The sequence below is a fragment of the Gopherus flavomarginatus genome, chromosome 12 (genome assembly GCF_025201925.1).
Source record: "Gopherus flavomarginatus isolate rGopFla2 chromosome 12, rGopFla2.mat.asm, whole genome shotgun sequence".
NCBI lineage: Eukaryota > Metazoa > Chordata > Testudines > Testudinidae > Gopherus > Gopherus flavomarginatus.
This window is the reverse complement of record NC_066628.1, coordinates 5,072,864-5,084,995: the sequence shown is the minus strand read 5'-3', so window position 1 is coordinate 5,084,995 and position 12,132 is coordinate 5,072,864. Positions and strand designations below refer to the sequence as shown.

The window sequence follows — 12,132 nt, the reverse complement described above, 5'->3', positions numbered from 1 at the left end:
GATAGATGATGGAATCAACCTCCAGCCCCAGCCTGTCCTGATGAAATAGAGTTCAAATCCCACCGGCTGAAGATGCACACAAGAGCCCTAACAAAGTAAGAAGAGCCCACCCTAAAAAGAAAAGGTACAATAGAAGGAAGATCAAAGCCAGGTCCCAGGCTGAAAGTCAGGCCTGCAATTGACGGGTGATCAATCACCAAACCCAGAGGCAGCGTGACACAGCAAGACCTATAGACTCTGGATTCAAACTAAAGCCTATAAAAAGGATGGGTGAGGTGGAAGACTTTGGAGGGTAACAGTCTGCTGCCAACATGGAAGGGCATTGGTACAGGCCCAACAGAGACCCAGCTTGTCCTTGTGCTTGGCTTTCCTGGCCAGTTAGCTGCCACAAACTCAAGCTGCAAAATCAAGCCACGAACTCAAGCTATGTTCAGGACTAGTAACTATCCAGCAGTTGCAGAACATCTGATGGGGGTTTATGTGTGTATAAGAATTAAAATTTTAGTTATTGGTCATAAATCAAATTATCATAATAAATGTGGCATCTTTGTCGTGCCCCCTGAAAAGATCCTTTGTAGTTTTGTCTGTACAACATCTGAGACAAACTAACAGCATGCAGGTCTCTTGAAAGAAGGGTCATAGCCAGCCTGGCTGTAAAGCACTGCAAGGATTTTTAGTGACCAGGACTTTAGACAGGAGACTAGCTTGGTAAATAAATCCAGGCTCTAGAACATGTCATGACTTTATTTTATATATGACCATTTGTTTCCAACACTTCTACTTGACTCTTGGCTTTGTTGAACGGAGGCATGATTTCACTATGAGCATAGGTCAGCGCTGTGTGTTAAGTGGAGCAGTGATCTGAATTGGAACTGGTAAGAGTGGGGGGGGGGGGCGGCAGCGGCGGGGGTGTTACTGGTTCTCTGGAAGCAGCAGCTCTGTGACTACTGCCAGTGCCTGGGGACAGATGCTCCAGGCAGATGCTCAGAGGGCTTGAGGGTAGAGTGGGCCTATTGCTGACTGCAGGCCTAGCAGCAAGCGCGTGTGTGTGGCCAGTGGAGTTGGGGAGCTGACCCCTGGCAGGCACAGACAAGGCTTCTTCAGGCAAAGGGCAGGCGCTGGCAAGTCCTGGGTACCCCGGGAAGCAGCTCAGGTAGTAACTTACTGCAGGTTTGGGGCAGTTATAAATTACACCCCAAGGTCCCCAGCCCAGTAAGAAGGACCGAGGGGAGGGACTGTGACTGCGAGGGACACCTGAGTCCCAGCACCTCTCAGGGTTCTGCTCTGCCTAAAACCACAATCCCGCCCCGTGAGACTAAACCCAGGATGCTGTGCATTACAGAGACACAAAATGTGGATCCTCAGACCCAAATGTTTATATCACGGCAGCTTCTTTCTGGCAGATCTATTTGAACTCAGCACCACACGTCTCAGACTGAATCCGGCTGCCTCTTATCCAGCCACAGCTGTTCCCTTCAGCAGAGCCCGAGACTTGAAAGCTGCAGAATTAAAAGAGAGTCGGTGTCATTGTGGTTCCCTTTAACAAGGAAAGGCCCATAGGGGGAAGAAAGATAACACCTCTCTCTAATGGGAAGCTTGGCTGTGGTGTTGTCCTTCATATCTGTAACTTCCTTACAGAGCTTCAGGTGAGAAGGCAGCCTAGGAGGTGAGCTGAGTTAGGGGGTCTCTGGCAAGGAATAAACTAGGCTGAAACACATGGGTCAGTGACCTGGTGCTTTTTTGTTGGAAGTGACCATCTTGAGCTCCTGCATCTTGGTTTTCCTTTAAAAACAAAGTCTGAGGGCTTGTCTACGCTACAAAGTTAGGTTGACTTAATTTAGTTCAACATACAGCCACCAAAGTAATTCAATCAGCTGTTAGTCTCCACACTATCCGCCTCCTGCTAGTGATGTACGTCCTTAACAGGTGCGCTCACACCAACTGAAGTGGAGCATTGTGGGGCACTGACAGCTCCTTGGGGCACTGACAGCTCCCTGGGGCTCACAGCTGGAGCCCCTCAGCTGCCCTGGGGTAACAGCCCCAGCTGTGAGTGTGGCACGGGGCTCAATTTCACAGCAGGGAGCCTACCAATCTTGTCAATTTCATGGCTCCAGCTGTGAGCTCCAGGCTACAGAGCAGAGGGTGAAATGGACAGGAGTGACAGCCAACAGGCAATGTAAGTGACACAACATCTCTGTGGGCACTGTGTTGCCCTACTACATCGACATCAGCGCCGTGCCTCTCGTGCAGGTGGTATAACTGGGTTCAAAAAAGTACTGGGTAAGTTCATGGAGGGCAGGTTCATCAACAGTTATTAGCCAAGATGATCAGGGATGCAACCTCATGTATGGGGCAAGCCTAAACCTTTGACTGCCAGAAGCTTAGCGTAGCCGATGGAATGGATCACCCGATAATTGCCCTGTTCTGTTTTTTCAGATACTATGGTAATGGGGGCCAGATCAGCATCTTAGCCCTTGCCCACGCTAGTGGGTGTTTCTGCTGCAGTTATACTGGAAGCCCTGTAGTGTGGACACAGCTATATCCATATCTAAGGGCTTCTACCACTACAGCTTATGCCAGTGCCCCTGATCAGCATAAGCTACACTGCTATAAGCATGGGCACATTGGTATAACTGGAGCTACACTAGGGCTTTTGCTGGCACAGCAAAAATACCCTTAACTGATGTAGTTACGCTGGTAAAACTTTTAAGGCCTTAGACAGACATTGGACATTTAACATCAGCAAGTTATATAATGGGAGCTTTTCCCAAACATCTCAAACAGGAACATCAGGCAGCACTTACAGCACTGGATCTAACGGGGAACCGTCCACCCAGGTCCATTTCCCCCCTGCGGGTGTCACCGTAAGTCCAATCCAGACGTAGCTTGCACCTTGTGTAACATCCTGTATGAAATCCTGTGAGGTGCAAAGCAGAGGGGAAGGGGTGAATATGCCGTAACAGGCTAGAAGAATTCCCTTAGTGCTCCTGTTTAATACCTGCTCTTGGCTTCAGTGGCTCTGCCCATAATGTCAACAGGAGAATCCATCAGCCCCTGAGCTAATTCACCCTCGCCCCTAGGTGGGCAGTCTCTCTCTATGAAGACATGGTAAAACCAGCACCAGTCCTTGGTGTCACAGGGTGAGCTGGCCCTTTAAGGGAGTCCTGGGTTCAGCCTCACCTGTGCCTAGGTGCCCCTTGACTGAGAGGTTCAGGTGAGAGAAGCAGGGGACCAAGAACCAGACTTGGTGGGGTTACAAAGTCAGTCAAAGCAGGGTGAGATTTGATGGAGTAGCGAGGTTCTGTGAGTAGCTCTAAGCAGAATGACTGCTGAGCTCTCAGACAGGGCTCAGGGGGGCAAAGCCAGCTGGACAGTCTGGGGTGGGAAAGCTGTGGGGGTCTTGTTCTGAACTGTATGTTAACCAGCCAGATGCCCCACAAGGGGAGAAAACACCCCAAAGCAGGGTTTGGATAACTGGGGAGGGAGGAGAAATGAGGCAGAGGGGTAGAGCCAGGCTGGATAAACCTGCTGCTCTGGGACCGTAACTAGGGACACACGTCTCTCTCCAGCTGGAGTTTGATGAGCCTATATTTTGTTACCATCTCCTCCCGGTTCTGGATCATAAGCATGCGAGAACTCTTCCCCAAGCAGTCGTCACGGCTCCCAGTCCAGTCTTTACTCTCTTTAGACAGCCAGTAGCACTTATCCCCATGCAGCAGCCAGTCCCTGGGGCAGAGTTTGCACCCAGAGCCCTCTGGAAGGGGAGATGGGAACAGAGGTGTCATTAATTCTGAAAATTCAAACTGCAGCTGGCTGAAAATGCCTGTTCAAGTTCTTTTTTAATGGGAATTGCCATTTTGACCAAAAGGCAATTTATTGGCACAATAAACACAATAAGTATTTATTTTAGTTGAAATTGTTCATTTTTTTGACTCTGTGTGTGTGTGTGTGTATGTAAATACAAAATGGAAATACAGATTTTTTTTCCATGAGCAGGATTTCATTTTGTTTTCATGAGGAAAAAAACCACTTACCCTTAACATTTTCCCCACTGGAAATGAGAGGGAGCAGTTTTGCTTTGTACTTCCTTCAAAGGACAGGAAACTTCCATTTCTTTTCACATTGTCCATAAAATAGGTTTACAAATGTACCAGCTCTAGTTCCAGATATTGCTGAGTTTCCCCCACAGGCACGTAAAGAGCCTTTGCTCTCAATGTACTAGCGAGGGCTTTCCTCAGGGTCAGCACTCAAACAGCCGGGCACGCTGTAGGCCAGGTCAGCAAGGTGCTGGGAGGCCAGAGAGGAGAGAATTCACTCCAAGTCTTTACAGAGAGTTGGTTCCTTACTAAAGATCTGCTCTGGCTCAGTCACAAGTTCTGGGCTCGATGCAGGAATCACTGGTTGGGAGGAATCTCTGGCTTGGTGCATTCAAATGTAATTTCTCAGGGGTTGACTATGTCAGCTTGTAAAAGCTGAACAGAGACAGACTCAGGCTGGGCCCTGATCGGAGACTTCAAGGGAAACTCAGTGTTGAAACAAATAATAGGGGTGATTGAGAGAAGGAGGGACAACCTCGACTAAGGCAGAACTGAACCCAGAGACTCAGCCTGGCAGCTGGGGGTGCTGTACCTCTGCTGGTGTCATGATTCAGCTGAGTGTTAAAAGCAAGGTCCCATTATGGACATTACAAACCCTATGGCTCTTCTTTAATGGTGGAGGTCTGAGTCAGTTCAAATTTCAGTTTGGGGGGGGACTACAATTTGCCTTGCTCAAATGCCCTGTGAAATTCCAATAGGCGAGTAAATTCTGCTTCAACCATTCCCCTAAGAGATCATCTGCCAGAGTTGTGTAGTGCTGAACAGCTGTTGAGTTTCACCCCAGAGGTGGCTGCATGTCAGTAGTGGGGGAAATGATTCCTGTGAGTCCTACAGAGTTTGTAAAGCACTTTGGGATCCAGCCTCTCGAGCGGCTGTATTATTACACTATTGTTAAGATTGTCTGTCTGTGCTCGAGCAATGGGAATTATTCTGCCCACTAGATGTCACTGCTGCTCCTCTGCACAAAGGGCTGAGAATTATTTATTGTGCTTAGACTGTTCACTCCCTGGGGAAGGGATTGTCTTTTTGGGATGTGTTTGTAATGGCATCTGGCACAAGGGGTCCTCGATCCCTGAGGTAGGACTGCAATACAAAGAAATACAGTAGAGCTGAGAGGTTCCTGCCCTGGTTCCGGTTTGGGATTGGGCTAGAGATGCTGCACAATAGGGTGACCAGACAGCAAATGTGAAAAATCAGGACAGGGGGTGGGGGGGTAATAGGAGGGAGCCTATATAAGAAAAAGTCCCAAAAATCAGGACTGGCCCTATAAAATCGGGACATCTGGTCACCCTACTGCACACACGTAGTAAGACAATCTCTGCCACAAAGAGCTCCCAGCCTAGACATCTGATGTGAAACAGGTGGAGATAAAGAGGACGAAGGCAACAAGGAAAGAGAGAGACAAGCTGGGTAATTCCTGTTCCTGGACTAACTTCTGTCAGTGGAAGATACAAACGCAGAGCTCCACAGAGCTCTTCTTCGGGGCTGGGGGAGGAAATCAGAGGAAACTCGAAGAAGAGCTCTTTGGAGTTTCAAAGTTTGTACCTTTCACCATCAAAAGTTGGCCCATGGTCTTGTCTGTCTAACTTTCTGGGACCAACCCAGCCACAACACCACTGCAGCCAACAAGGGAGAGTAACCCAGCCATATTGGTACAGACAAAGGCAGCCACAGCATATGTCTTGCACCCATGCACTGGGATGGATGAAGTGAAAAAAGACAGGGGCGCTTGGGGGGTATAGCACATCATGACACCCAAAGCATTCAAGTATATTAAAAGGTTGTCCCGTTCCGCCCCCCCATCAACTTAAACATCACCCTGCTGGCTGAACGTGGTTCTCCTGCCGTAGTTATGAGCAGAATTGATTGAAAATTTTCTGTCCACTTTTCTTGACCCAAAAAAATTGCCTTTTTTTTTCAGAATGAAAATCACCGCAGAAAATGTTTCAGTTGAAATTTTCCAGTTTTTGGTTAAAATAAATGTGTTCCCCTGAAAACTAAATTTCCTCCTACATTTAGTCTCCTTTTCACTGCCCAAGCAGCGTTGCCAACTCTTACATTTAATCACAAGTTTAATTATATTTGATGTTTTTTCCTTTGAGCCCCAGCTCTTGGAGTCAGGGGATTGTGAGAATTTCACTTTTTTTTAAAAAATGAAAAGTTTGAAAATGTGACTTTAGTGCAACCTAGAAGTTCAGAAACTAGAAAGTGAGTAAGAAAAAAAAACCAAAAAACCCCAACCACAAAAGTATTATTTTTCTAAAATCTTATGATTTTTGAGGGCCTAACTAATGGTTTTTGAGCAGCAGGGGATGGCAGTGCTGGCTGGAGTGGTGTACATAAAGGGACTTTAGTGCAAATGAGAATCTGGTCCATGGTATTTCAAGCTGACAGTGTCCCTTTAACATGGTGACTGGGTTTTCAGGCACAGAGAGAGTCCTGCAGACTCTTCCAGGGAGAGCGACTTGTGGTTCTGGGACAGTAGGAGCCGGGGTTACCTGCCAAGCTGCCATTGTGAGGTTCACAAAGAATTGATTTCAAGCGAGACTGGAAATCCTCCAGGCAGGAGCTGCATTCAGTGCTACTGATGATTCTGTCACCATCATTCTCTGATGCGTTTGTAGCTCCTCTGGTCTGTCCTTCACACGAGACGGGCAACTGGGAAACTTCAAAACATCATCACAGTCACTTCTAAGGCAACTATTTAGGGATTAAAAACCAGCCTGTAGAGGGTGTAAAATCAAGGTTCCATTGCAGCTAAGCCAGGGGCAGAGAGAGAAACTCATTCACTACACCTGTAAGCAGGGTCTGATGAGCTCTTCCCTGATATCTAGTGATGAACTGGGGGAAGGTCTCAGGAGCAGAATGTATTTGCATAGACACACCTACTCTGACTAGGCATTCAGCAGACAGACCCGCTTTGTCAAAGTGATCAGTTTTGGCTGGTGATGGGTTACAAATTGAATGCAGGGTAATGAAATGTTGTTCTACTGATTGTACAGGTCAAGGGCAGCAGAACTGTGCGTTGTTTGACGTGATTGAGGGGGTCACCCTAACCTTTATCTCACTTTGCTAAGCACAGGGTAGGGATGCCAATGCATTAAGGATTAGTGTAAGGGTAAAATAGAGTTATGATTGTTTGTGGTGTCTGCTTCTAGTGTTAAGGTATGTCTCTACAGTAGTTAAATATCTGTGGTTGGCTGGTGTTAGTTGCCTTGGGTTTGAGCTGCAGGATTTTAGAATTGTAATGTACGTATGTAGGCTTAGGCTGGAAACTGGGTCCTGGGAGTCTGCTAGTGTGGGGAGAGTCCTAGACCCTAGGTTCTAACCTAAACCCAAATGTTTACACAGCAATTTTACAGACCCACAGCCTGAGTCAGCTGCTCCAGGCCAGCTGTAGGTGTTTAATTGTAGTGTAGACACATCCAGTGTTTAAAGAGAGCTGACTGGACTCAACTGAGAGTCCTTGTTTCTGTTCAGTGGTTGCTAGAGCTGAGATCACTGCTGAGCGGGTCTAGGGGCTGACCCTTAGACGTCAGATGGCAGTGAGCGACAAGCAGCGACCGTGAGGGGGGAGCCCATGTGACTGCACCTCTAAACTCTGCATCTTCGCTGACTAAGGATGGCAGCTCTGAGTGGGGTGCAGTGGAGGGAGTGGGGAGTGGAGTGTTTGTTCATCTGACTTTCACATTGGAAGGTGGGAAGCTGAGGTAAAGGGCACTGCCCAGCGTACAGGGGGGTGGGTATCTAGACTTACCAATCGTGTGTGTGTGGGGGGTTCCCTTTTACTAAAAGTTTTTGTTTGTTGTACACATGGGAAGTTTTGTATCTTAGAAGCACCCAAGGATATTTAGTTTCCCCAGATTACTGGCTGCGGGCTCAAGCCAGTTCTGATTTGTGTTGTTGAGAGGAACCCTTGGATTTTGAACCCAGCCCTTGTTGCTGGTGACACCACCTGGCACAGGGGTACACACAGACTGGGTGTGTCACACACGCAGGGGAAGTGTAACAGTGATGCTGTCCCAGTCAACTCAGACGAGTGTCATGTACTAAGCTCCTAACTGCACCTGCTGGGATAACATCTGACCCGCGGGGTGGCGATTAAGTGTCGCACATGGACTGGACTCAGAGCTGAATTCACAGCGAGGTTGTGGAAGGAGGAGGGAATTCATGGTGCTTGGCTGGACTCTGAGCACCTTGGAGCAGGGATTGTCTCGTGGTATGTTTGTGCAGCCCCGATCTAGCCTGAGCCTCTCACTGCTGCTGCACTGGGGTGGGGGCCTGGACCCAACGTGGCAGCATTTCTCTGTTTGTAACGTGATAACTTTGGAACTCTGCATCCGACCCATCCTGCCATTCCAGGGACTGTTCTAGGCACTGATGGGCAGAATCCAGCTGATTCTGGTGCAAATCGGAACCCCAGAAAAGACAGATTCAGGGGAAAATCAGGCTTCCCAGGCTGCCAGCAGAAAGTCTCTCTGGCATCCCCTGCACAGATCACAGACAGCAGCTTAACTTGCTGCGTGTGGACACTGTCTGTAGCCTGACCTCTAACATGAGCCTGCCAGGCACAGTTAGTGGGGGGGAGCAGAGTGGGGATGAGAGGGATGAGACAGTGGTGGGGGGAAGCAGAGACCTGGAGTAGAGATGGGATTGCAGGGGAAGGTTGCCACCTCTGTGGTACAAATACCCAGAGTGATCCTGAGCCCATAAAACTGGACAGCTGGCAGCGTGCGCTGAGCACCTGGGCAGATCTCCCAGGACAACGACCTCAACAAAGGGGCAATCCTGGGAAAGCCCGGCCAGGGGGAAAACCTAGAGGGGGAAAGTGGGGACCTGGAGATGGGGAGGCAGAAGTGGGGGGACACCCAGACCCTGCCATGGGGGAGAGACAATGTGTGACCCTGGTGTGGGGGGAGGGAGGAATGGGAGAGAGGTGCAGAACCCCTGGCATGGTGGGAGGGGTACACAGAGCCCCTGGCAGATGGGGGGGACAGTGTATGGGGGGAGAGGAGCATGGGGGGCATATAGAAGCCCTGGGATGAGGGAGGGGGTTGGGTTGCAGGGAGTCCCTGCAGTAAGGGGGAGGGGCTGCCAGAGCCCCTGATGGGTGCAGTGAGCTTGACACAAGCTATGAAGTGTGCGACCCTCTAGTACAAATAACATCCGTGTGCCTGTTAAACGCCTCAGCAGCCTCAAGTTACTCACCCCAGATAGCCAGTGCTACCACCGCTCCCAGCAGGACGAGGCACCCGGCCCCAGCCAGCCCTAGGGCCACCCAGATCCAGCGCGGGTACCTAGGGGAACCTGAAAGAGTCGCATTTGGTAACACACCATCAACCCCAACAGGATGGACAATAACACACCCGGGGATGGGCTCCCCTCTGGGGCCAGCGCAGCCCCCGCCGGGGGTTGTTTTCCTCCTCCTCCGGGTGGTGCACCCAGAATGCAGCATTGAGAAGCTGAAGAACAGTTTAATACCCAGAGGACGGGAATGAGCTAGAACAGCACAAGGCACCTTTCTAACCGGATCCTCCCCAGCAGTTGCACCGTGTAACTGTGTTGTTTCTAAACTGACAGTTGCAGTGGTACCAAACCTGTGGCTGATCAGCCCTCGCTCAGAGAACTCTGGAACTCCAGCTCTATGGGTATGTGCCTGCCCTGCAGCTGGGAGGTGGCAGAGTGTGTCTGGCTACCTGGGCTGGGAGCCACGCATCCAGCTGCAGTGTAGACCTATCCCAGGTGTCTCACTAGCCTGCCCGGTCCTGCCACTGCCCATCCTGAGAGATATCTGCAGTGACCACCCAATGGCACTGTGCCATGCTTCCTTCCCTGCCTCCTACAGACCCTCATCCCCTGCAGACTGGAAACTGACTGTGCCCTTTGCTGGGGAACATCTCCAATATTTGCCAGAAAAATCCCTGTTTCCAAGCATTTAATAATTTCCTGAGCAATTATTCCTGCCCAGGAGCTTGTACGTTAGGATATCTGCAGGAAGTGAGCACAAAAGGGGCCCAAACTCAGCTCAAAATTCAAACAAATCCATGGGAAGATTTGTTCCAGTATTTCCCCAGTCCTAGCCCAGAAAGGAAGAAAAGATAACGTCTGGGACCACTGAGTTCACATTAAATTGATGCAACATTGTCTGGCTACCTCATCCTTATGGAAAATGTGCATCAGTCTTCATTTAGACCAAGATCCTACGCTGTGGGAACCCCCTGAATGATGATGCACATTCATATTTCATAATAAGGCTACAGCGCATTTTCCATTGTCTGTCACAGCAGTGTTATCATATCCAATTGTTTGCATACAATGTCCACTGAAAATACACTTACTGGTGGTCAATCAAGCACTGCACCGGTGGATTTGTCGTAGCTCTGACGTTTACTGGGTGCTTTGTTGGTTTGACACTTTCCTGCTGTGCAATGCTGAAGAAAATGCCAAAAGTCAATGATGCTACTCACGGTAGTAAATCCTACACCCACGAGTAAGTATTAGCCAGATCAAGCCCTTAGCAGTGACACTGGAAATACAGGGAGTATCTTCACTCACTCTCTCCTGCAGGGAGTTGTGCTTCACTCTGTGGGTCATCCACATGCCCTGAGACACTTTTCCTCATCCCCTCTCTGACATGCTGTATGTAAAGGCCCAGGCTGGGGCTATCAGAGCGGTCCAGTGGAGTTGGGATCCCAGGTTCCAGTAAATGTCTGCTCCCGTGGGTCTCTGTGAAGCCCCAGCCACACCCTGTAATTGCTGTGTTGCGAAAGTGGATGCCCTGGGAGGATGCTCAGTCACTTACCTTGGGGTCCAGCTCCCGGCGGGTGGCCTGGTTGTCTCTGCTTTGGCCGGAGGTTTAATACCGTGTAGCCCTCTTCGTCCTCCATTGGCCAAGCATGTCCCTGGTTTGATTTCCCAGCAGGCGCTCAGAGGGGGGAAAGGAGGCCCCCCATTAACTGGCCTCAGACTCGGTCTGTGCAGCTCAGGGCTCCCACCAGCACTGACCGTTCTTCAAGGGAAACCACACAGGAAATGCAGGTACCAAGCGCACGTGTGTGCTTAGCTACATCTCTCTCCTCCAACCTCCCTGGACTGTACAGGAGACCTGCACTGTTTTGATAGAACAGCTTTGAATGCAAGCGGGTCAGGGCCCCTTGGCTGGCCGTGCAGAACCGGGTTTCAAACTGATGCAAGTTCACCCTGGGTCCACACTTCTGGCCTCCTAAATCATTTCCATAGAGATGTCCTTTGGTACCGATCCCACACATCCCGGCTCAGCCTGCAGAAGCAGTGCATTCTGGGAAACTCAGCAAACCCACCAAGACATTGAGGGGCTGCAGTGGGAGGGAATGTATGGACCTGTATAAATCACTGGCCATGGCGTGTTCTGTGACCTCAGCTGTGCAGATCTGCAGAGGATGTGGGTCTGTTACAGCCCCATGTAAAGGCTGTGGCTCTCTTGTTCACCCTGTAGAGAGGCTCACGCTTTTAGCTCTGAAGCTGCCTGGTTCGGTTCCTGCAGGTGCTTGTTATGCTCACATGCATGCGTTTCCAATCCTTTAATCACCCTCTTCTGTCCTCTTTGACCTCTCTCCAATTTATCAGCATCCTTCCTGGATTGTGGGCACTAGAACTGGACACAGGATCCCAGCAGCGATCATACCAGGGCCAAGTAACGAGGCGAAATAACCTCCTGGCTCCTTCTCCAGATTCCCCTGTTTATACATCCCAGGATCTCACTGGCTCTGTTTGGCCGCAGCTCATGTTCATCTGATCATCCACCACGATCCCCAAAGTTCTCTGTCCTACAGCGCTCATGGCTTTATGCTCAGTGTGTCCTGTAGCAGGTGCGAGGCAGAGTGCTGGTATGTGTTGTGACAGACCCAAACCAGTGGGGTACGGGCGTCTCGTAGAGGGCAAATATACTGGTCACTGGATGAGTAATTTTCTGTTCCCTGAGTGACCAGAGCAGGGGCTGCACTAGAGTAATCAGGAACCTGCTAGAACCAATTAAGGCAGACAGGCTGATTAGGAC

At 49.9% G+C, this 12,132-nt stretch overlaps 1 protein-coding gene across 1 annotated transcript; it reads right to left on the bottom strand.

The window, feature by feature from the left end:
• Positions 1-795: 795 nt before the first annotated feature.
• LOC127033112 (killer cell lectin-like receptor subfamily F member 1) lies at positions 796-10,984 on the bottom strand. The gene is made up of 5 exons (XM_050920917.1): positions 10,900-10,984; positions 6,596-6,736; positions 3,600-3,754; positions 2,805-2,917; positions 796-1,499 (listed from the first exon to the last, which is right to left on the bottom strand). Exons 1-5 carry the CDS (start codon positions 10,982-10,984, stop codon positions 1,406-1,408), a joined length of 588 nt encoding a protein of 195 aa, XP_050776874.1. The 3' UTR covers positions 796-1,405.
• Between the last annotated feature and the right edge of the window lie 1,148 nt (positions 10,985-12,132).

Bases quoted from the DNA above. Each gene is read 5' to 3' on its own strand.
- LOC127033112 (XM_050920917.1), bottom strand. From the start codon at position 10,984: ATGGAGGACGAAGAGGGCTACACGGTATTAAACCTCCGGCCAAAGCAG. The intron at 3,755-6,595 runs GTAACCCCGGCT...CTCCCCTTCCAG, and splicing joins TCACAATGGCAGCTTGGCAG to AGGGCTCTGGGTGCAAACTC. The intron at 1,500-2,804 runs GTAAGTGCTGCC...TTAATTCTGCAG, and splicing joins TCCCCGTTAGATCCAGTGCT to CTTTCAAGTCTCGGGCTCTG.